Raw genomic sequence first — 26,296 nt, forward strand, 5'->3', positions numbered from 1 at the left:
ACGTCAAGTGTGCCTTGAGGATATTGTTCTTTTAGCTTATGCAATACATCTGTCATCATATCCTAAAGACTTTTTGTGTTGTTATATCCTTTTTTACATGTCATTCACCTCTAAGATCTTGCTTTGGAACTGCTTCTTCGTATCAAAGATAACGACTGGATGCGATTCTTTCTAAAAAATCCAAAAGCAGGCTTATTTGTTCATACAGATCACTAGCCAAAATTCAGAAGCAAAGATCCTGGGTAATGAACCCAAAGCTTTGTACTCTTGGAATACTCTGTATATAATACCTAGTGTTTCTGGTTTCACAGGAGGTTCCCTCCACAGACATAATTTGTTTGTTTTGTTTTGTTTTGTTTTGTTTTTAAGCTTTAAGAGTTGCATTTGTCTCAGAAATGAGACACTAAAGACATAAGCGTTAAGCTGTCTTCTTGCCTTTCTCATACAAAGTCAGCCAAAATGCAGACACAATCCTTGTGTCTGCAGTGTAGGAACCTCTGCTACATGTCCAAACCAGCTGCCCTTTTTAGACATCACTGATGCAAAACACGCAGTGCCAGAATTTTTGTGCACTGGAGTCCCATAGCCTGGGCTTCTTTATCTCATATCCTAAGATGGCATAATTGGGGAGAGTGTGGTTTATCGGCATAGATCATTTGTTTCATGGCAAATGTCAAAGAATCTTCCATCTACACTCTAAAAGAAAGGCTACCATTTCTAGGAACGTAACATTTAAAGAAACAAAAAAAACTGACAAACACACCCTAACTGATGAAGGAAAAGCAGTTTTTCAAAGCTGTTGGACAAATGGTCTAAAATAACAAACTACAAGTTAAAGCTAAAAGACTATAGGTAGATTTCTTTTTTACAAGCGTTGAGACTTGGTTGCCACTTTTAGCTGTCACCTGAAAGGAACCCAAGTTGCATTCTGTCTTTTGTTTACATAAGGATAACTTCAATTTTAGCTAGAATTCAGAATACTGAAATCAATGACAGGCCTGCAGAAAGAACTCGGATATAGTATTGGAAATAATCAGATGAATGAGTATTTGCAATTAATCACTTTGGTGTCTGGTTTCTGACTAAGCCAGACATTCCCTTCAGATGTTCAGGGATGCTTTAATATAGCTCCTTCCTTTTTTTCAACCACTGGAAACCAAAGAATAATACTGAAAGTCCAGACTGATATTTTATTTACCATCTCACTTGAACCTTTAAAGCTTCACCCAGCTTTGTCACTCCACCACTATTACAATCTCTAATGATTTTCTCAGAAGAGTTAAAATAATGACTCTGACTATGTTTCGGATTACAGGAAAAAAAATGAGACACAAACACAGGAATAATGAATAACTACAACTCCCCAAGCTATAAAAAATTAATTGAATACAATTTATTCTTTTAAAGATGTTTTTCATGGCACTGCAATATTTTGTCTTCCAGACAGCAGATTTCTTGAGAAAGATCTGGACATCTGAAAAATTATCAAGACAACAGAACTTGCTATGCAGATGATTAACTGAACAATAAAGGATGAAGTAACTGCTCTGTAATTTCAACTGTTTAATTTGTACATTTGGCTTTATATTAAAAAAAGGATGAAGCTCTGCAAAAAAACCAAATAGAAATATTTTCAGACTACTCAGCTGGAAGTGACAGATGTTGTGTCAATGAATGTATTCCACATAGGATGGTGAAGCCTTAATGTATCTTCTGTTGCATCAGGATGTAACATCAGGCTCAGAGAAACTCCTGTCATATAATTGTTTATTTATTAAAGTAGTGAAAGATTAAGCATAATCTTTCTGTAAAATTTACCTGAGGAATTTAAAACAAGGAAGATAAAGGTAATGAAAAAAAAGCCAAGAAAACTGCCACTCCCAAGAAAATCCTCACTCCTCCACTGAGAAAACAGAAAAAAGAAAGTGGCCTCCTGTCTGCAGAAGGAGTCCTTTCCACACTCAGCCCAGTAGTTTAGCAAATGACGCTATTCTCCTTCCTCATCTTTTGATTTATTGTGTATTTGGAAATACTTCTGAGACAATTAACACTCTGCTGCAACTCCTCCCTTTCTTATGTTGGCTTGATGAAAACAACAGCGGCAAACTTAATGAGAGGGATCTTCTGTAACTCCCCTTTTAACTCTTACACAGCACTTTACAGTGGGGAGGGAAATGATGAAACTGCTCCCTGACCCAGAAACTTATAATCTAAAGGAAAAACAGGAGTGCAGAAGCACGCTATGATGACAAAATTACAAGATTTGCGATAATTACATCACATTTGGTTGGGATAAAAATTTAGAATTTGGAGAAGAGATTGGACAAGAAATACACATGTAGCAATAAAGTTATATGTCATAGACCAAAAAAAAAAAAAAAAGCAATTAGTATGTGGAGAAGAGTCCTTGGGATTCTTTAAAATGACAGGAAAAAGACAGCAGTGTTAAATAGCATAGCAGAAGCACAGACATGGCAGTTTTCCACATAAGCCAAGACAAAAGATGTTCCAAGAAACTTTTCAGCAGTGTTCTGGGGATCACTATGTAGCTGGGAAATGCATTTCGTAAGCAACATCCTTTGAAGCATTTCCTCAAAGACAGGATAAATGAAACAGAGAATTTTTCAAATGGTCTGCTTTATTCTCACCCGGAACCAAGCTCTAAGAGCCAAACCTGGAGATGCATCCATTACCTATCCAACAGCTGAGTACAGAAATTAAAAGCTCTTTCTTTCTGTATGGGTAGAGGAAGCTGATGAAGGAAAGAAAATGCAACATCTTCCTCCCCTCAAACTTCCAGTGAGAGGTTAGAGAGCTAAACCTGCTAAGGTGACCAGAACAGTATCAGGGGAAATCTAGTAAGTCAGGATAACTGCTCCTGATTCTCAACAAAAGTCACAGAAGTAACTTTGAGCACAGCAGAAGTATTGACTTAATATGACAGAGAATGATGAAAAACAAGGTCATACTGCTACACCACACCATTTGCTGTCTCTAGTCAGAGCTGATGAAACTATCTAGGCAACTGGATAATAACACTGAATTCCTACCTAATTCAGAAAGGACAAGTACAGAAGATTTTGTCAATTGAAATCTCAACGGTCTACTTAGTTCCAAAGATGATTGAATTTGGTCTGGTGTGACAATTTCTGCCATCTTCTGCCATTTAACTTCATTTGTAACAAACTAGATGACAGATTTACTTACTTTCTCCACTGAAGACAAAAAGAAGCTAGCCAAAGTTTATTTTTCTTGAAACAAAAACCTACGCTTTTGGCATCCAAGCCTACCTGCACAACTTTCCCTGTGCTGCTGCTTTTGCTCTACTGCAGCCACAGTTCATTAAGATGAATCGTGTTCTGCTGAAGCTGCCTCATCAGTAAGTATTGCTGAAGCAATTTGGTAATGATCTTAATGTGCAGTGTTGGATTTTTATAGCCATCTCAATTGGCTATTAAAATACAGCACTGCACTTTGAAATTGCTACTGCACCACTTCAGAAATAGCATGATGAAGTTGCAGAAAATACCATTCGTTTCAATAGAAAACTAACTCTTTGTGAATGATTTCTGGAAACGGATACTTAAAATCTACTATGAGATTAGATGTTCATTATGCATATTAATCTGGGATTCTTAGAACTGCTTGGAGAGTTCTTAAGGATTAAATGGTTTCGAGGGAAAAACAGCAAAACAAATAAAATGTATGTATATGAAATTCCTGCAGTCTGCAAAGTCTTTTTTTTTTTATTCCTTTACTACTAATGGAAAATGACAGTGAAACAGTCAGAATTAACACGAAAATAAAAGACTTCAAACAACTGATATCCTGCAGCTTACGGGATAGCTCTAGTTTTAGGTGAGACAATCATCCATATGGATGGACTTTGAATTCCATTTGAAATTTTCCTTGTTCGTCTGGAAAATCATTACTTTATCAATTGACTATTTTGCTCCAAAGATGCCTGAATTTGATTTGATGTGACAACAATTTGATAGCACCGTTTCCTGCCATTTACTGTCTTTTCCCACAAATGACAAAAAAAGTGGTACCCAAAGCCTGAAATGCTGGAACTGAAGAGCCACTCTAATAACAGCAACCATTATTATATGATATTACAATAAATCAACACTACTTTTCTTCAGGTATGGGAGGAACCACGCTATAGAATTAATGGTTTTTAAAAAATATTTCATATTTTATACAAATAAGATGGCGAGTCTGTAGTGTCTAAAGGCAGATAATGCATTTAATATCTTATTTGTGCCATAAAGCAGAATATGTTATTAGCTGCTGTATGCAGATATCATCACTTAAAGAATGAGATCCTCAGTCTGTGAAATACGAGGGTGCAGATACAACCTACTGCTTTTCTCCATCAGGCATTGGCAAAACTAATATGTCAAAATATTTTTGAAAAACAGCGAAGCCTTTTATAGCAGTATCACAAAGCTTTCTAATTTTATGAGTTTCAAGAGAATACAATTTTCATGTGATAAACTATGTGGATACTCACATAATCTTACATTAGAGAGTCATAGCCTGCAGGGCAGTCATGCCTTTTAGTGAAGTTAACTTACAAATGATGATTTTGAATTACTATCTTAAAATTGGAAAATTATGTATTAGTGCTTGACAGAGCACTTTCTGCTAATTAGATGAAATGTAAGTTCCTCCAAGCAAAGACATTTCACAAAAAAAAATGGTATTTTAGCTTCAGTTGTGGTGGTTTTCTATTCATTCCTGTAGTAAGTGACAGCGTGTTAGAGTAATATGAAGTGAGGCACTTGGAACTGAGAACCTAAACAGCTTATTAGATTTATGTTTAAGAAAGTTTGCCTAACTCCTTATTTTTCTATCCCTCTTTTTTAAGTTGCTTCATTTTGCTGTTTTAGATTACACCAAAAAAGCTCACAGTACAGAAGGAAAAGAACACTGAAAAACAGGAGAAAAATCACAGCTGATGAGATCATAAGACTGAAATTCTTAAAAGACCATAAGAAAATGTTTACGGTTCTGTTCAAACTGTGAAAAAACAATTTTGTTGAAAACACTTTGGAACTATAAAAATGTTCTTTAGCATGAAATCAAAAATTATTTGAAGCTTTCAAGTGATCATAAATTAAGAAAATATCTGTCTAACTTGCCACAAAAGTCCTTCTCAAATGCTGAGGTTTGCTCTGCAGTGTTTAGTGTCCCTTACATTAGAGAAAATAAGCCAGTATAGTAGTAGAAGTGATAGATATATTGATAAAAAAATATATGAGGTAAGCACATGCAATCAGTTATCAAACAGCAAGATCTGAAAGCTCTCAGTGGTCTATGAAATTGGGAAAGAAATAATTGGAGTTCCTTGTTTACAAAAGTTCCCTCTTTCATTTTAAGTGCTGTAGCTATTACCTGAGATAAAAAAGTAACCTTTGGCTTTGCTTTACTAGATAAAAATTGTAAGATTTCTCCTTTCCTTACTGGAAGCTGCACTTGTAAAGATGAGAAACCTCCTCAATTCTGCTGTTCTGAATGGAACACTCTTAGCAGGCATTTTTAAATACATAATCTTACTGTATTTTTTGACTATTTCAGATGTGACTGTATGGTGGGATGTGATCTATGCAACAGATATAAGATTTTTATCATAAAGTCATCAATCCAAACTAAAGTATGTCTACTTCTGTGAAACAGAAGTATGAACTCCTATGAAACTATAGACAGTAACGGAGTAGAGAACATCTCAGTAACAATTTATAGTGAAATCATACCTTATATTGATGTTGAAAATCTCTGTGTCTTCTCAAGAAAGTTCCATAACTAATGAATAGGTTAAAAAATATACTACTTAAAACATACCAATTCTTTTCTCAGTATAATAAGAAAGCTTCATTACTAACCAGTGATTTTATTCAGTGTCACAAAGAACAGAACAAATAGTCACACAAAAAGGAAATCTACCACGTGCTGCACAGTTGCTTCAGGCCAGAACAGAAAACAATGAAATGGAAACTCTGGAACTGGTTATGCCCAATGACTTCATCTAACATTTAGATGGATATACATAATTCAAAAAACAAATGTGTATTACACCCTTTGTATTCATTCCATCTTATTTTTGAGAATTTTATGGAGATGCCCAGTTTAGTAGCTTAGTCTTTGCTGATTAAGAAGAAAATTAAGATGTGGATAGCCATCCATAGAGACATACAGAATTAGTCTGAACAGTGCTTAACAGATGCATTAATTTCTAATATGCAGCCCCAAAATCTAATAACACTGCAAATGAGTTAAATGAAAAGTCCTGATACAGCCCTAGTTGTGAGAGCAGGAAAGAGCAGAGGAATAAGTGCTCCCAAACCTCTTTTGTTAGGTGCCCAGAGGTGGGGAGGGGGAGTGTGCTCGGAGTGTATCACTGCCTGAATTTACCAGAAATGAGAAAAAAGCATGCTTGTAGACAACAGGAAAGAGACATAGCTGCTGAACTGTCCAGAGCCTTTCCATCTTAAATACAGCAAACAAAAGGCAGCTTTAGCCAACCCTGCAAGATTCCACCACAGTTCAAACACTGTAACGACAATTACTATGGAATTATCATTAAGGATGTGGGGAATTAATCCTATTTCTCCTTGACTTTGTACTCAAGCCACCAGAATATCCAGATGGCAGAAGCAGCTATTCTTTATATTGTTCCTTCTTCGGGTGTATTTAAGTCTGCCATTTCTCCTGTCACATTTCCTGGTACTCAGCTGTTCCACTTCACGTACCTTAAACTTCATTTCTGCAACTGTGTTATCTTTCAAGATATCACATTTCCTATAGAATTGAGGTCAGAAGTTTATTACGCGATCCAACACTGCTGTAGTTACTGGTATCATTATTTGCTGCATTATTATTTTTCTTCTTCTGCTATATAATACTTACATAGCAGAGCTTTAGTTACTAGTTGGGCACTAGTAGGTAAAATATTGCACAACCTCTCTGTTTAACCAAGTTTCTGACTGCCAGAAATTTTCTACAATGGTGAAATCCAGTTGTTTGCCTGATTTTTTAAAAAATTAAAATTTAAAAAATCAAGTTTAATTTCTACAACTAATCTTTCATCAAGTATATCACTGAAAACTTCTGGCTTTAGTAAAAAGTAGATTTGTGATGTGATAGGACAGCATGAAAATCCCAGAGGCCAGTGGAATTTCTTTGGTTTAAAATCCTCTGGTCAAATGCAACTCCATGGGCTTGAGCACTGTAACCTCTGAACTGTGCCTGAAGTTCACAGTTCACTGCTCAGAGAGTTCCTTGAAGTGTCTTACAGGAAGTTAGTACACAAGTTATGTTACAAAGCCAAATACCATCATTTAATTGCTTTGTCTTTTATGTCAGCATGTTTGTTCCCCAGGAACAAATACTGCAGTGTATGTGATCCATTCCCATTTCTGTTACCCTTGTTATGTTTCAATACAGAGCAAGAAAAGCATATTACTTAAGAACAGGGTTTTCAGTAGTGTCTAAATCCTATTGATTTTCCAGAAGAGAGCTCCACGGTGTATTATTCCTCTGCTACAGCTCTCAGCCAGTGCAAGGACGCCGGCTGCTACACCCGCAGTGTCCTCAGAGTGACGAGAATAAAACACTGACTGTTTACTACTAAATGCCATGCAAAGCCAAACAATGAATCACTGAAATGGTGTCTGACTGAAGAGACATACAAGAGGCATACAAAAGACAATCTCCTGAGCAGGTGAAAGAAAAGAAGATCCTGCAATGGTCACTGCAGTTACCTTCAAGACACAGAATACAGAGCTCGGCCAGTATTACCAATCAAGTGTGGCAAACTGATGAGCACCCAGCTTTAAATACCTACACAGCTGCAGTTCTGTTTGAAACTTTTTTTTTTTTTTTTTTTTCTATTACACAATTCATTTGTCTCCTTGTTTACTTATTTTCCCAGAAAGTCAGGGTAAAGAGTTCCATGGCCTTTTAGCATGTGTGATGCTAGGGCAGCTTTTTTTTGCAAAGCAACAGGAACATTTGCACAGGGATCTGCATTCATAAAGGGACCACCTGGCAGCACAAGATCATGCCCCTGCCACATGCCAAAACCATTGCTACACATTACATATTTAATTTCTCATGCTCTAAATAGATTTGCAAAATTAACTCCTGTCTTTTATACGGTAGTTGCTATCTAGAAAAATTAACATCCATTTTTAAAAATCTAACCTTTATGGACTCAAAAGCTTGTAAAAGTTCTCATTCTGAATACCAATGAGGAAATTAAAATAATATTGACATAAAAATCCTTTCAAATTTCCTCCTTTTATCACCTTCAAGTGCTGAAAGATAGGATCTGCTCCACATGCACAGGCAAGCTAGTGATCTCTGAGTTTACATGACATTATGGAAGCCAAGATTGCTTTCATGTGGTGAATTCTCAACACAGTGAGCAATGAACTCAGCATTTACTGAGTTATATACTGCCAACAACAGACAGGAAGAGAAGCAACTGAAAAATATATTTGCTCCTCCCAGTTTAGTGTGGAACGGCCTACTTGTTTAAACCAGATTCATTTTATTCACTTTGTGAGTATGAAAGAAGGAATGGTGTGGGAAACTAGCATGCTTATTTTCAGGTCCTGCTCTGGACACCAAAATACCCCAATTTCACTCTCAAAATTAAGAAACACTGTGTATATAAATATTAAGTTGTTCTTGCACTGCATAATAATGGTGTGAAAAAGGAGGTCACAGATAAATCACCTGAAATATAAGTAGATAACACATAACATGAGTGACTAGTACTGAAACCTACAGCCAAGATTCACAGGTTTTATTCTCAGCTTCTGCGATGAGTTAAATGCATCAACAGATAGTTTATTCTTCTTGGAAGATTTTGAAAAAGTCACAGGAAAACTGGTACAGAGATTATAGCTAATACTGATAAGATTTCCAAGCAATCTATAACCTCTTTTCTTCATTCTGCTTTTTCTATCTGTCAGACTATAGAAAGCATACAAGGGTATCCTCCCTCACTAACTAAATTATACAGATAAAACTCCTGGCTTTGGAAAGAAGTAGCCCATCAACTTTTTTTTTTTAATCCAAGTTTTCAGTTAACTTATTCCTATAATATTGACGTGAAAATTTAAAAAAGATACTCATCTTAACAATAAAATTTACTATTCATAGCATGTATCTGTAGTAAACTTCTTATAGGCATACACCTACGAAATTATGTTTGTAGCACCAAGCAGCAAAGCTTCTTTAGCTTGTAATAAAAGGCACCTGTTTGGTATCCAGCCTGTTCTAAATGTAAATCTAAATGTCTGTTACTAAATGTAAAAATAAATAGTTTCAGGCATACAATCAAAACAAACATGATACAAAAACATTACTACATAATGATTGCCTCTTTTGTCTGTTTCCTTAATGCAGCAAAAATTTTGTCACGGTGAATAATTTTTACCCTTCCATCCAACCTGAAAGGATATGTTAATTTTAGTTTCTTTAGCCTTAGGTTACTCAAAACTACTATCATATCACACAGTTTCATTCCAAAGCTTTAAAAACACTGCTGCCTGCACTACTATTCTGAACTCGCATGCGTACAAAATCTCATTAGAGATGCTTTTCTGTTAGAAAGTCAATTTAGCATTGTAATTGACTACAAGAATCTAGACTTTTGGGGGTTTACCCTCAGATAAGTGTTTAAATGTACCTTACTGTTTGCCAAGAGTAGAGGATGATGAATAAAATGCTGTGTCAAATAACCATGGTAAACACAGAAGAGATATCATGCAATACTGAAAAGAGTACACTATCTTTGCCTACTATGAATGGATAATCTCAACAATTCCATATGCATTAGAAAACTCTACTTCCTTACTGGTATAAACTATGTAGAAGCATACTCTAAAATTCACCTGAGATGAGGTGAGATATAAGGGAAGCCACCAAAAATACTACAGGTTATTCACTGTAGATAGAACAAGTAGAATAATCTCATGTGCATGGCACATATTAAGAGACATGAAATGTCTTAATTTCATGTATATACCATTAATTAAAGACTTGCTTATCAATAAATTATTATGGATCCAAAAATCTACTGCTGTTCATTCTGTTCACATGTACTGTGAAAATATCCATTTTCTTTGCCCAGTAATTAACTATGAAGAAAAATACAGTAGCCAGAGGAAATTCCAGGCAGGAAAAAGAATAAAATGAAATTTGTTAAAAATAACGCTTCTCCAAATAAAAACTTTATGCAAAACAAAAGGTGACAATATAATATTCACAATTGGTACTAATGCTTCTAGAACAGGATTGGCTGGTTGTGTAAGCAGGACTTTCTACTGGAAGTGATAAAGCACATTTAGACTAGTGTATGTTTCATGCTAGACTTCCATGTAATTTTGTTGAAGAGTAAAATAAAATTCTCCTACATATCTGCGTATGTTAGTATTCTTGTATTCTTATTCCAAAAATAATTGTAGAAGAAACTGTCAACATGAAAGTAGAAAGGAGAAGTTGGATAATCATAAAGCCTTCTGAAAAAAAGGGAGAATTCAGAAACTCTTTATTTAACTGCACCCTAAACCAAAGTCAAAGGTCTCAGCACAGGAGCTTTAGAGGAAATCTATTTGCTGCCAATGTAAAGCATGGTATCTCTGCATGTTGCATTCCTCTGGGAGACAACAAGCCATCTCTACAGTAAACGTCAAATGAAACAAACCTCAACCCCTTAAATTCCTTTGTATTTCATGAAGAGACATGCAACCATGAATTCAAGTTATACCAGCATAAATTAACTGCATTTCAGAATTTGACAGGTCGACAAGTTAAAAAATCAACAAAGTCAGATACCAACTGCACTACAAGAGATGTTAAGCATCAAGTTTAAAATGGATGTCTTTTCCTTTTCATATTTACCTTTAGGTCCTTTGAATAACTTGATCTCTACTACGGTCTCCAGAATAGGTCTCCTTCGACGAACGTACAGTCGTACTATGGAACCAGCCTCTTTTAGGGCCTCCACGGCTTTGCTGTGTGAGACTTCTGACACGTCGACCTCGTTCACTCGCAAGATGCAATCATTGACCCTACAAGAAAAATAAACAACCATAGATACAAAATGCTTCAGCTGTTATTTTGGACCAGAGTTTTGTCAGTAGTGCTGTAAAATGAAGAACACTTCATTGGGAAACCAGCCAGATGACTAACTTAATGTGATATGCTTCATCAGCAATGAGACAAGAAAGAGAACACTTAGTCCCTCCAAAAGGCATACCTGGTTCAAACTAAAATTTACCTAATCACCCACACCTACCATCTCCTTCATAAATTGGGGTTGGATCCACTACAGTGATAGAAATGAGTAAACAATTTGTCTTCACAGGCTTCATTAAAAGACTTTTTACTAAATAACATAATTGAGCTACAACATTCATGCTGCATGCTATTACTACTGCAGTTGTGCTTAAGGAAATTAATTTAATACAGAGAGATCAGTGATTGTTCAAATATCTCCTTAAATCTTTCATACTACTTCATCAGAGCCAAAGAATTCATAGAATCATAGAATTGTCAGGGTTGGAAGGGACCTGAAAGATCATCTAGTTCCACCCCCCCTGCCATAGGCAGGTACATCTCTCACTAGACCAGGTTGCTCAGAGCCTCATCCAGCCTGGCCTTAAAAACTTCCAGGGTAGGGCTTCCACCACCTCCCTGGGCAACCTGTTCCAGGGTCTTACCACCCTCATGGTGAAGAACTTCTTCCTAATGTCTAATCTGTATCTACCTACTTCTAGTTTTGCTCCATTCCCCTTAGTCCTATCGCTACCCAACATCCTAAAAAGTCCCTCACCAACTTTCCTGTAGGTCCCCTAATTCTTAACTTAATTCTAAGTTATCAAATTCTAATGCAGTCCTACAAAAAGCAGACAACTTAAAAGAGAACGGTTCATGTTAAATTAATTGAGTAAATTACATTTCTTATGTTTTCACCACTGACTGTAGGCCCCAAGATCTGCTATGTGGTAACGGCATTTATTTTTGATAGAATACCACTAAAATTCCCTCATATTCTTACCTCGAGAATTTACTACATTATCTGAACCGACATATGCACCCTCTAAATGTCCTGGCTAGATGGAATAGTATTCTACTAATCTGACTGATTTGTTCAAGTTGGAAAGGAAATCTACACCTTGGGAGCAGTAGAATCCACCTCCAAAGCAAGAGGCTAATCACTTATCTGCTGGGCCATCTTTTCTTTGCAAATGAGAGTGAGCTATACGAGCAAATTCCAAAGAATTAGATTAATTGAGACTATTGTCCTTGAAGTACTTTTATTATGAGATACCTCTATGTATTCTGGGTGCAGAAGAAAAAGGCACATGTAATTGAATGTGTTCTTCTGCATGTCTGAAGACACAATCAGTGAAGAAAGTATTGCTTGCTAAAAATATTCACATTTCTGCTATGTTTCTCTACAGAAAGATCAGCTATTGAACATTATTCCTTACAGTAAAAGAACACTTGCTGGGTATTGCTCTTAGCACGTGAATAAAGAATGAAGCTTTAGCAAAAGTTTATCTGAACCCTGAGAATTTAGGTTGGATTTTTGTAATGTTCTTGTGCTACTGTTTTCCTTAAAAAAAAAAAAGCCCACAAAATGAAAAAAAAAAAAAAAAAACAAAAAAAAACCAAAACCAAAACGTTTGAAAACAGACTTTCTGTGCTATCATCCTTTTGGAAGAACATTTACAGGGGAAAATGTGATAATAGGCTTTATCTGACAACTGGTCTAACTTGGAAAGGAGACAGAATTAATACTTCCCTTCTGATAAAAAGTACTGCATTGCAAAACTTCTCATTTTCGTTCAAAGGCTGGGTTTGCTGCTTTCCTTCAGTGTCAGCAGTGTTAATTTTCCAGATGTTTAATTGTGTGGTTTGGCTGTCAAATTAATAAATGCTCTAACATAGCTTGCTTTACTCTTTGAAATAAATTATGAATACATCCTGCTAGTGCTTCCCAATCAGAAAGATAGTAATCATGTCTAAGTTACTACTCTTTCTATTAGTATTACTCTATATCTGATTCTTGTCAAATTTATGACTCTTACCATCGTCTTATCTGAAATACAATTGGCTATACCATGCTTAATGAACAAACTATAGGATCCTAACTATTGGATGGTTATGAAGATGAAAAGGTGGGAAAAATTATAAAAACACTAAATGGAGGATTGGATTTAATTTGTTTTCATATACTTTGTGCCCTGCATTGATAAATATTGATATTACTAGATAATCCTACCTACCTAAAACCTCTCATAGAAGCTCTAGTGATGTCTCCTGTTAAGGGAAAAGCATGTCTTTTGGAGAAAGCCAATTAACATGGGAATAATTTGCCAAAATCAGTAAGCCACACACCTCTGTTTATTGAAAAAGCAAGGCTCTTTGGAAAAAGGATATTTACACTCCAACAGAAATCTCACCTTAGTGTCTGAAATTTGGTCTTCTAGAGTTATGTCTTTTAAAACAGTAAGTCTATCTTTAATAAAACATACACACATTAATATTGCTAGTGTAGGATGAATGTAAGAGTGAGAGAATACAAGGCTAACCCAGCAACAGAAGTGCTTTCATACGAAGTGTTTTGTTTGTATTCCGATGCAGACTTTTTCAGTGCAGAATTAGCAGGACAACAATTATCCTGTCCAGTCTGCTACGATGAACATTTAGTGCTTCAGTTAAGTTGTAAGTAAACAAGAGGAGTACAATCCTCAGGCACTTACAAGAAATATAGTAGGTGACAACTGGTAATGATCATTCTGTTCACTTGTTCTGTGCAGTATGGTGCCCTGATGAGAAACTCAAAGCAGCCTAGGATGACAGCAGAGCCCCACAAGCCCAAATGGTCCTGCCAAGACGAATTAGCCCAGTTGCAGCTCCATAAAGGAGCTAGTTGGAACCAGCTATGGGCTCAAGAACAAGGGAATGGTCTGTGCTCCATGGGACCATGTCACGACACTAAAAGCTATAGTAATCCTTGGGTCTTAGTTGTCATCCAGACACCTCCAGACTAATAGGCAGCCTGTTAATAGGACAGCCCTGCTTCTCACAAATACAGTTACCATGCTTTCCATTGCAGAATGGCCAACAGTAATAGATTATTTCAAAGCAAATAAAACTTTTTTTTAGCCACCTCCTCAGAAAAACTAATAGTGACACAAACTTTATTATCTACTCAAAGCTTAGAAATCAAGGCAAAAAAACTGTTATTAAGGGAGAATCAGTGCAAAACTGTGGAATGTACCTGGTATCAGGTAGACAAAAAAAAGTAAGAGAGAGAAGCACTAAATTTTCACATTGTTTCTTTGCTCCTGCTTCGTTTAAGCTTTTTAGCCAGTTTCCCTACAAAAGGGTTGATGGTCTCTTTCTTCTTGAAGTTACAAGAACACAGCAATTTAAGCAGGAACACAAGATTATCAATGACGTATTGAAAGGACTGATTATTATCCTTTCTTCAAGGCATTAAACAGTAACAATACAAACATGTTATCTGACTCTAGGATAGAAGTAGTCCAGACCATTAGTCAAGGAAACTGATTCTGCCTTACTTGTTTGGTGTTTGTTTGTTTGTTCATTTGTTCGTTTTTTTTAATTCTACATTTATCCTTCCTATCCCGTACTAAGTAAAATTTACAGCTTATAGGGGTAAAAAATGCAATTATTGATACTGACCCATATAATTTATTTCCAAGAGGAACAAATTATTATTTATTTTAATTTCTACTAAGAATTCAGAATTCAGGATCTCAAATTTACTACAGCAGTCATCAGATCTGTCTTTCCAATTACACAATATAGAGCTAAAATTAAATGCCAATAATATGTATGTACCACAGGACATGCTGTTTCCTTAGGTATAATGATCCAGTTTCTGTAGTAAATGTACGTATACCCTCAGGACCCTTTTTGACATTGTAAAGTAGTATAAAACTCCTGCTATGTCTAAATAAAGAGATAAAATTTGTCAGTAGAAGTAAATTTCTGGCTACTTCTGGAAACTAGAGAGGATCTAATGCTTATGAAAAATATCTGATGAAGGTACCAGCCAATCCTAACTCAAAATTTGACTTTTTTGTGCTTTGTAAGGTAACTCCAAATAACTTAGTGACTGAAAATAGTGCTTGATAAAAGTTATTAAGGGGAAGGGGGGGAGTAATTCATGAATGACACGGCAGAGTTTGAACTGAACTTAACAAAAATCTGAAAACTCAGGAATTATTTTGATATAAATATGTGCAAATGTCTGTACAAGAAAACGGTAACCTAACGGTGTTTAACATGTAGGCACTATTTGAAGTAGCAAATCTAACCTATGCTTCTAGCAAGAGCAGAATTGACTTTGGTTCCAAGGAAAATAAATAATGTTTAATTTCTGAGAGGAAAAAAAAAACCCTTCAGTTCTCCAAGTTCTTTGGCAAGTGGCATTAATCTACTACAATGAAATAAATTGAAGAAAAAAAACCAAAAACCTTTGCCCCCTAAGTGCTGGCCTGGTGCCACCTCAACTCTTCCTGTGTAACCTTGAACATGTCACTTAATTTCATTTTTTCATAATCTTCACAGAGAGGATTAAAACCCTACCTGTGTCCCACTTCCTTTGTCTCCTGTTTACAGTCTAAATAAACTTTCCAGAGAAGAGTCTACACCTCCTTGGCTCATCTCAAACAGGGACTAACCCTCAGTGCAGCCTCTAGGCATACTCAACATAAATAATAGACTAAAAAAGCAGCTCCCTGCCTTTTCCTGGCTGTGATCACCCTTGTAACCAGTCTTCAGAAGTGAAAGATGAAGGGCAAACCCTTCCACCGTGAACAAAGGTTGTGCTGTATGTGTGTGTGTGTGTGTGTGCAAAGACAGGAACTAAACTCTTGCACAGGATTTCTGTAAGCCAATACATCCAAATGGATGCTTTCTCCACCTGCACGGGCAATCAGTTTTGGTGTGTTGGCCATTGGGACCCTGAAGGCTGGAGCATGGCTGAGCTAACAGGCCTCACAGAAAAGCTCATTTAATCCTAGTGCTGTGCTTCTGCAGCATCACAATTTGTACCAGCAACTGGAACAATTTTCAGCCTAGAGACTGAAACAAAAAAAAATCTTACAAATGTTTTTGATGTAGGTATATGGATAGATCTCAATACAACATAATAGAAATTTGGTCTGTCCTTCAGCATGCAACCAGCCTTTAGCCCACAGCTGCTGGGATGAGGTTTTGGCAGGTGACCTGAAATTATGTTAGTTACCTCCACAGCAAACTGTTCAATCCTTTTAATTTTTTTTCAGTGTTTTGGGCACAGAAAAGAGCAATGTATCTTTCCAAGTGAAAGTCGATCTCTACTGTGTCCCCATCTCAATGACAGAATGCAAGAGAAGCCAAAGAGCAGCAGGAAAAGCCTGTGCGTGTGGATCCACCTCGCTCCCTCCAGACTGGTGAAGTGTCTCTCTCACTTTCCTGATTCCCGCATCCAGGACCCACTAGCACAACCTCTTAGTTCTCATCCTCCAGAAGGCTGCATAAGAAAGCAAAAAGGACAAAGGAAATTCCTCTTTTGTATACCAGCAATTCAGTGATGGTTTAGAAGGTAAAAATGCCTACTCTAATGCAGTTAAATCAATCCAGATCACATCCAAGACGGCTTAAGGTCACAGCAGGGTGACTTGCAAGTATGCTACCAGGGGACTTTGAGCACTGTTTCACTTGCAGAATGGAGATTGGAGCCCACATTGTCAGGGAATAATTCAGATTTCAAAAAATACTGAGTTTCAGTATGTGTTATTGCTTGAAATGACTGTGTTTCCATATCCTGTCAATGACATGACTCTGCTGAGACCTGAGACACAACCAGCACAGCTACCAAACTGTCATAAGACATTTACAATTATTGTCCTTCACTACTGCTTTAGTTACTTGTGTTTTTTTTTTTTTTTTTTTTTTAAAACAACAGCCGTTTTAATGAAATGTCAGTGTATTAAAGGGTCTGCAAAATAACAACTGAATTTAAAAAACAAGTGACTTATAACAATATCAGTAAAAATATTAGCAGAGCAGCTCCTTATCATACACACTCTCTTTATCCCTCTCCCTTTGTTTCATTTATGACTCAAATTTCTATTTCTGAAGTTGCAAGTCAGAAAAAAGACAGCATACTGCACTATATAATTAGGAATGGAAAAGTCCCTGAAGCTTTAGACTGTTAGAAGGAAATATATTTAGAAGCTTGAATATGTTCTATTCTCAGAGTTTCAGAGGACACATCAGCATTTGACTTTTTTTTTTTTTTCTTTTTTCTTTTTTCTTTTCTTAAAGGTCTTAAACTCAGCTGTAAGACTTCACTCCAGGCACAAACTTTTTTTTTGGCTAAAAAGCAGTTTATCTGTTGTTTAAAATATTTTGGATCATTTCTGCATTCTAGCCTAGTTCTGAGAACTTTCCGGGGCAAGTTAACCCTTTCTGCCACACTGAACAGATCCTTTTAGGCAGTGTGCCTTTATCACAAGATGTCTGTTTGAAAGTGCTTATGTACACTTCTTGGTTGAAAATACCCACCAAGCCAATATCCAGAATCCAACAGAGCCTGACCCCAAAAGACACCTCATACTGTATTAAATTGGCACAGTGAAATCCCATGCAGAGATATCCACGCCAGCTCAGGCACTGACAGAGTAGATCTAGCATGGAAATCCACCTGGATCGATACTTTCCATACATCTACAGCCAATTATCACTAGTAAAAGGCCATATTAATGCAGCTCTGCAATGCTGAGCTCATTTAGCACTAGCTTGAGTTCCTGCACAACCTGCCATGAAGTGATTGATTTCAAGAGGGGGTCTATTAATGGCTACCAACAGAAATAAAAATAGAGAAGATAAAAGGACAGTCACAATCCTGTAGTGCAAAAACATCTGCTATAGATTAAAGTCAGAAACCTTGGCTCTTGGCAGCAGGATTTCTGCGGAGACACACAACTAGGCAGCAAGGCAAGACAGCTGAAGCCACCCAGCCGAACCTTTCCTCTCTCAGAATCCAAACCTTCTGCCTAATGGAAGCGCTTCTGCCATAGTGCCTGAATGATCACACTGTAGGGAAGAGCAGAGCTGAAATTGGTGGAGTAGGGCATTCACTTCCCTTAAAGACAGAAGCCATCTGAAGCGATAATCCACACCAGGGGCCAATCCTAACTGCTGCTTCTTTCCAACAGTGGCCCTTACCAGATGGTAAAGAAAATGCATTAACATAATATTTACCCAGAATATATTTTCAGCTGTTGGTGACTATGAACTTGCCTGAGTCAGATACTTAGGTTTTGGGTTTTTTTTTCCATTTAATAACCTTGGATAGATTACTCTTCCACAAATTTGTTTAACTGCTTTCACAACCCATATAAACTTTTAAAATCCAGAGTGTTCTTTGTCAATTAATTCCATGACTTTACTACCAAATATATATCTCCTTATGGATATTTCAGCCCACTGCTTATTAGTTTCATTTCATGTCCCCAGATGCTTTCATCAGAAGAGATAGAAAACACTCTTCCCTGCTCAGGCTGTTTTAATCCAGTAGTTAGGAAAGCGGGCATAATCTCTTATATCTCATTACTAATTTTTCATCATAAGAAAACAGGCCCTGCTAGACAAACTTTTAAGGTCAAAGGCATATAGCTGTACTGCTCATAACACTAATGTAATTTCAGAGATGGAAACACCACCACCCATCTTTCTGTTTTTCTGAATGTCTCCTGGCTGTAACACCTACAGATTCATAATTGAACTCTGAAGAAAAACGTAGTTCAGGTTGAAATTGTTTTCATTATATTTTTTTCTTGGCAAAAATTACATTGTTTTATGCTGAATAACTTTTGCAGTCAGGCCAAAAATAAATTTCATTCTAATACACTTTGAAATACAAGAAAATGTTAGATAGTCAGGGAAACAAAAGTCAAAAATAAAATCTGCTGGTTTATTATCCAGTATCATCTCCTACAAAAATACTTTAATTACCTCTGCTTCCTTCACTGGAGCTGTTGTAATTTGTATAAGGTAATGCTCTTAAACTGCAGTCAAAATTTCCCATTAGTCAGGAAAGCATCCTCAATCACAACAGTAGAAAGACATTCTGCCTCTTGCTTTGCCTTCATAAAATCTTTAAATATATTACAGGAATTTTAACAATTACAGAAATTATGTAATATAGCAGCTGAGCAATGCTCAGCACATCCACAGAGATGAAACCCTGGTCCACAATCTCTACCTAACCCTCAAAAAAGCACACTCACTGTAAGGTTACTCTGGCTCAATTAATATTTACTTGTCTTTGAGGAAGTGAAAAAACTTTGGTAGGAAAGAATAAAATACATTGATTTCACAGTCACTCCAGTTTAATGGTCTGATTACTCCTCTGGAAGATGTGGGCTCATGTTCTTCAGAGAGAGAAGGGTGGTTAATGCAGGTTTCCTTGCAGAGGTGAGCTGAAAGCAGCAGTTTCATGAATGAAGGAAGCTCCATTTACTTTTCCCTTTGCCACTGAAAAGCAATTTGGACCTAATTTTGTATCAAAAAATGTTTGCTCAGCTTTGGCATAGACCTGAAATTTGTAGATAGCAAAACTCTGTGCAGTAATGCAGCCAGCGTGCCATTAAGAAATGCTCACAGGGCAAGAGAGACTTAAAAAGTAGCTTATGTAAATAATTACAAGTCAAATAAAGAAACTGTATAATTTAGATAAATTGCCACATGTATTGAAAACTTTTAAAAATTTACTACTGCCAAATGCACTAAGCATTTATATTTTAAATTACTGATTTCAAAAAAGCCCTTGGTAAGCAGTTAATCTGAGGTAATTTGTATTTGTAGAAGTGAATTTGTGACCAAAATTTCAAAACTAATACTAATGTCAAAGTCAATGACTTGACCTTATTATTATTATTATTATTCAAAGCTAAGTAAAAGCTGAAGTTTCATAAACTATATGAATGCTCATTGCATGGTATTGACTTGCTAGTATTTAAAATTTGTTCATGATGACCCCTTGCAACATGGTCAGTAACATCCAGGAGTTAAAAAGGGTGATAAAATTCCATATGAACTCCAAATACCATTCTCTGTATGCTCACTTGAGGAAGCCCACCCCCCAGTTAATTTTTTATTTTACACATCTACTCGAAGGTTGAGCCAAAAACACAGCTACAAAAAAGTGACATTCTCTTTGTGTCTGATAGAATTCAGAGAGGTTACACAAACAAGCCCAATGCAGAGTGAGGAGAGAAGCAAAACGTCTCTTGGTTTAATGCCTCCCAGAAGAGCCACATCTCCTTACACACTCTTTGAGAATGGGAAGTAGTTATTAGCTAGTGGTAGCTCATCTCATGGGGTGTAGCTGAATGGGGTTGAGGGAGGAGTAGCCGACACCCATTCAATTTCCACACAAGCATGAACCTTCAGAAGAGTCAAACATAAGTACATCTGCAACAGGAAGAGTTGTCCTTTTTTTTTTTTTTTTCTCCTTTCCTCTCTTCATCACAAACATCCCAAAAGCAGAATTATATCCTGGTGCTGCATAATGCTTTTGGAGGTTCTGCTCTTCTAAGTTATTTATAATGAAACAATTTTCTGTGACATCAAGCCTGCAGTTATTGCTCAGCTGGCATAACTCAAGGCAAATTATCTCCTTTGCTTGGTAAGCCACACCTAAAGTAATTTTGTACAGAGTTTATGATCTTTCCCTTCACACATTCTTTTAAAAGTTGACTCCTCTCCCCTCAGCACAAGTCACATCCCCTTCAAGCAGGCTTAGGGACTGCAGTACACAAACATACTCCAAAGGAAAAACTGCTGCGTTGGGGATGAGCCCTTTGCCAGACACACCGGTATAAAAAGACAAATCAAAACAACTTTCCACCCATAAAAGACCATTTTGCACTTATCAGACCGGAGATTCCCACCTTAGCTTACTGGAAATCAAATATGACTTGACTAAAAACAATAGATTTGAAATAGTTCAGAACAGACACAAGTCCTTCCAACCTAAATGATTCTGATTCTATGATTCTAAGTGTGAGGCAATTCAGGCCAGCAGTCGGCAAAGTCACCGGCCAAACGCCTGGCCAAGAATCAATCAGCTGGTAGGCCCGACGAGCCCACGTTTCTTTTTAACTGGTTGTGTTACTGGGAGCCCAGGACAGAGGGGAGGGCAGAGGAGGCAGGCAGTTAAGTGCAGACAGGACAGGGAGGAAGAGGAGGGGGAATGCAGGGAGTGGGCAGGAGACTGCCACTGGCAGGAGCTCCAAGCAGGCTTCCCTGAAATGGGCTCAAACTTGTGTCAAATTTTCTTTGTTAACCTTTTTCACAAGATCTATAGGAATTACTATATCCTTTTTCTCTTCCCCCCCTCCCAAAATTAAAGTTGCTTTTCCCACCCTGCATTTTTTCTCCCTCTGCATTTCTCATCCAGCTCAATCCTCAGCTTTGGTATCCTTTGCTCTTACCACATTTTTCCATTCCTCCGTCCGTTCTCTAACTCCCCAGTTATCCTCAGTCTCTCTGCTTCTCTTCTCCTGCCAATGCCATGTACGATGCTTTCCTTCTGAAACTACTCCCACTAGTAACCGAGCAGTGAAACTCCCAACGCATCCAGCCTCTGTCGGCAGCTCAGCTTGATCTGGGCGGCTCTGGCAGCCGGCGGAGGCAGCAACCTCTAATGGTGGCCAGCAGGAAAACTTGTGCTCACAGAGCAAGTATTCATGTCTGCCTTTCAAAGCCAAAGGCCAAAGTGGGACAGCAGAGAGGCGAAGAATTAGAAAAAGGAGGTGTCGGTAGCTGTGGGGTGTTGTGAGAGGAAAGTGTTGGGTTAAAGAAAAGGAGAAAGAAAAACACAACCCTGTGAATTCCGAGATGAATGAAAGCACCAGGAAGCTGCAAAGCTCCTCCCAGCTGCGGGGCTGCTCTGCAGGTAGTGGAAGACGCCCCAGGCCAGGCTCTGTAGGTGTGGTAGAGGGCAGGGACGGCTTCGCAGCCCTGACTTACCCTCCGAGCCCTCCAGTTTAGCTGGCTCCAGAGCCACACAGGGGCTTCGATGCCCAGAGCCTGAAGGAAGAGCAGCAGCCACGGCACAGCCTTGCCGAGTCCAGCCTGGGCAAGGACGAGGCGCTTCCCTGGGACTGAGATATGCTTTGCCTCCTAAATACACCGAACTACTTGGCTGTTCCTCACCCGTGGTTAAAATCCGCCCAATTGACACTAGGACTGTCTGAAGCATATTCAGGTTTGTGCAGGAAAACCAGTTAGAACAGATAACCCAGAAGGCAATTCCAGATTCAGTATTTTTACAAGCACTTTTCATCTAGGGCTCTCAAAGTGCTTTGCAAATATGAACTCGTTTAAGCTTCACAACAACCCCCATGAGGCAAAGATAATGATCACTATGCCCATTTTACAAATGGGGAAACTAGCACAAAAGAAGAAAAGTGTTGCCACAGATCAGGCATAGCAAGTTGAGAACAAAACTAAGCAGTCCTACCTCCCAGGCGCTTGCACTAACAAGTTCAAAACCCTCCCTTCCGCTCTGGTTTGATTGAGAATAGCTATTCCAAACAAAGGTGTAGCATTAAAAAGGAGGAGAAAACATGTAGTTCAAGTTCAGTAAAAAGCTTCAGCAGCTTCAGACCATGAGTACCATTAGCCTACACATTTAACACAGAGTTAGCTGCAACTTGGAGTAGAATACAAAGAAGTAAGTAGGAAAAAAAAAAGTTTGTTTTTTATGATGGTATGATTCAGAGTAACATGCAGAATGTCATGATGTGAGCAACACATCCAAACAACATCCTCACATATCTTACAGGTTTGATATTAAAACTCACATGCCAGGGGGAAGTACATTTAAAACCTCTGCTCTAACATCTGTGATAAAAATGGAGGTACTGCGAGGAAATACGGTTAGGCTGAGATTTGAGAGTCCAAAGTGTTTATTCAAACCACAGCTAAGAGTTTTGACAGCACATGAACAGATCATCTCACTATGTGTTAGTAATGGTTTTGACTGTCAGAAGGAAAAAGTTGACCAAGCTTTTTCTTAAAAATTTTAGAATCAGATATTTGTTGGTTATAAGAGACTTTATTTTTTTTTTTAATCATAGCTTAATTCATTTTTTTTTCATCCAAAATCTTATTTTGAGGTTCAGTGGAAATTGAAAGAAATAAAGATTTCGGCAGTACCCCAGAGGATGACACCTGTTGAGTACAGGAACAGATGTGAAATATTTTTTCCTTGACTAACACTAGACTCCTTGGAGAGCTGATAATTTCTAAGGTATGTAACCACCAATAGCTTCTTACTCCAGATAAAACTGAACTGTTTAAATCTGTAACTGCAGTAGCAATGCAAACATGTTGACAAAATAATCACTTGGATTTGGCCACATGGTGCTGTTGTGCTGCTGCAGCACTCTGAGGTGATTGTCATTTCAGACAGGATGGGTGCTAAAGGAACTCTTGGGAGAGAGCCCTTTTAAACACTTCAGTACTATTGCATGAAATAACTAATGCAATGGGCATTATATAACTGCAGTGTACCTGAAGTCTTAAAAACTTGCTACTTTATTTCAGTGTTATTCACAAACAGTGGTTTCAATTAGTAGAAAATGGTTCAGAAACTTACAAGGGGAAGAAAGTGATCCTTTGTGTCACAAAAGAAAACGTATTCAAAGATGTCCATCACTGCTGTCTTTAAAGAGCACCCTAAAATTCACCAGTTTCAAATGCCACAAGCCAGAGAGGTATCTTTTTCTTCCAATTAAATTCTATTCTTTTTACCCAAGAAATCAGTTGTTAAAACATATATTTACCCTTCCTTTCATTCACCACATAAGAGAATTTTTACACCCTACCAAATTATTTTCAGAATAGGAAATGCAGAAATATAATCAAATTCACAGATACAGTAGGACTCTGTAATACCAAATAAGGAATACAAACTTCACGCGGGAAAAAAAGAGAAAAAGAAGGATTCAGCTAAAGAAAACTATAGTGGTGAAGGCAACAGAGAAGAGAATTACATGGTAACTTATTCCGTTGATAAAAAGATGTATAAGTTGATAGTTTAAAACTTGAGACACGGTAAGACATGTTCAACTTTAAAATTAATGCATGAAAATAGGATTTTGATTTTGTGAACTGCCTTTTTTTTGTGTAGATCCCCTGTGGTAATTCTATCTTTTTTTTTTTTTTTTAATTCCACAGTAGCTCAAAAACTGATACGCACAGATTCACAGGCAAACAGAGTTAATAAGATCAAACTTCCAAACACAAACCAGGACAGAGTGAGCAGTCAATAATTCATGATCTAATTTATGACTGTCTGCAAAGCAAGCATGTTTTACCTAATGGGGTGAATGTCTCTTTATTAACTTACTACTAAATTATGTACTGAACTAATAGCATTGTCAGAGGCCTGTAAACAGGGGAGATATGAATCAGTGTTTTGTGGCAGCACTGTAATTATAATAATATCCTGTACAAGCTATATGCCATTGCAATGCACATAGACCTGGTACTGATAGGCTTAATACAAGATCAAAAGTTAACAAACAGGGATTTAGGCGGTGAATCACAAAGCAGACACACTTCTGTTTTGATATATAATAATGGTGAAATAAGGCTCGTTGCCCAAACTGGATTAGAGTCACATGACACACTTGTCAAGAATATGATCTCTCCTGGGAATATCTCTTCATATTAATCTGAAAAAGCCTCTATTATCACCTCCAATTCACTTCTCAGTAAGCAGTCTAGAGCTACAAATGGATACAAACAGGCAACAACTGTGTTGCTGCTGCTGCTGCTGGAGGGATTTAGGTTTCAGACTTTTCAACAGAGGCAAAACACTGTCAACACAGCCCATGAGGCAAAGGCTGAAGGGATTCCTTTATGTAGCCAGCTCTCAGGTAGGGACTCGCTTCTGGTTCCTCTCCTCCATTTCTTTCCTCCGAGTTTCTCAAGTAAAGTGAGCAAAACATTTACACCTGTATTTCTTAATTCCAGTTTTCAAGCTTTGAATGCATAGCATGAAATTGCAATATTTCCTTTCTGGTTAATCTTTAGTAAAACACACTTTTATTTTAATCTGATCAAAATGCAATCTTTACTTTAAAAATAATTTTTCTAATTTTTTAAACAGATTATGCATTATCCTTGGAGTTCTTCTCTTGCTATATATACTGAGCTATGTTTATAATCCTTTGACACATCACAGTGGGTTAGTTGACAACCAAAAGGAACACTGATTTGTTTAAAACCTTTGCTGGTAGGCATTTAACTGTAAGGCACAGAAACATAAGAGAAGGAATTGCTATTCTACGCCAAGCTTTCTCCCTGATTTACTGGATGACTGAGGGCAAGTTATTTTACTTCTTGTCTCCTCCTATTAATATGTGTATTATGTGCCCTTCCCCATACCAAATCACTGTCAGAACTGGAGGAAAAAATTGCAGTGGGGCTGTTATGGTGAGGGTAGAACAAAACAACATGCCTTAAACATGTTACAGTTTCACAATCCTAAATCTCCTGAAAATCAGTAATTAAACTAGTATCTGGAAAGACATATTTACAAAGGAAAAATATACACTGCAGAGCCTTGGTAGTTTCTAACATGGTATTCAGATAGGTGGGGTACGTGTGCTGTTTCTGATTAGTCTGCCAGAGGTACCTCGCAATCGATCTACTTTTCTTAAAGTGTTTAAGTTCTCCTTACAAATATCCACACTCCTAAGTAAAAAAAAAAAAAAAAAAATTGATAGGTTCACAAATGGAAAGAGACAAAACCACTTGCCTAGAATAAAGAATGAATGAAACAGCTACAGGTCGGAGCAGTTTACCAGGGCAGTGTGCCTCCAGGCACAACCACTTTCTTCCCTCTGACTCATCCCTCACATCAACCATCTTTCCTGCGAAGTACAGCTCAGGCTCAAAAAACAGAATAAACTTTGGTACAAAACTAACACCTTAAATTCAAGCCCAAGGCCATCCAAATCTATCTTATGGTCTTGTGAATAAACTCATTTATATTCAATCACCTATGCACCAACTGATTTTTGAATCACAGGTTAAGTAAGATTCCTATGATAAGAGACTGGTATAAAACAGGAGATTTGAGTCCTTGTTCTATCAAAGACTGTTTTATTTGTTTGCCTTCACAAAATGGAAAAGCGTTTTCTGATGGCAATAGATACGGAACTCATGC

General features: G+C 37.3%; 1 protein-coding gene across 1 annotated transcript in view; it reads right to left on the reverse strand.

Moving 5' to 3' along the window:
- The window catches only part of LOC103780026 (disks large homolog 2-like), a gene marked incomplete at its 3' end in the record, with an annotated part of 118,900 nt that extends 96,585 nt beyond the window's left edge, over nucleotides 1–22,315 (reverse strand). The window contains exons 1-4 of the mRNA XM_008947673.1: nucleotides 22,084–22,315; nucleotides 21,546–21,754; nucleotides 14,361–14,434; nucleotides 10,918–11,087 (exon numbers count right to left, since the gene is read on the reverse strand). Coding sequence (XP_008945921.1) covers nucleotides 10,918–11,087; nucleotides 14,361–14,434; nucleotides 21,546–21,754; nucleotides 22,084–22,315 — 685 coding nt within the window. The remainder of the gene's footprint in view (nucleotides 1–10,917; nucleotides 11,088–14,360; nucleotides 14,435–21,545; nucleotides 21,755–22,083) is intronic.
- Between the last annotated feature and the right edge of the window lie 3,981 nt (nucleotides 22,316–26,296).

The sequence above is a fragment of the Merops nubicus genome, unplaced genomic scaffold (assembly GCF_000691845.1).
Source record: "Merops nubicus isolate BGI_N331 unplaced genomic scaffold, ASM69184v1 scaffold11199, whole genome shotgun sequence".
Lineage (NCBI taxonomy): Eukaryota > Metazoa > Chordata > Aves > Coraciiformes > Meropidae > Merops > Merops nubicus.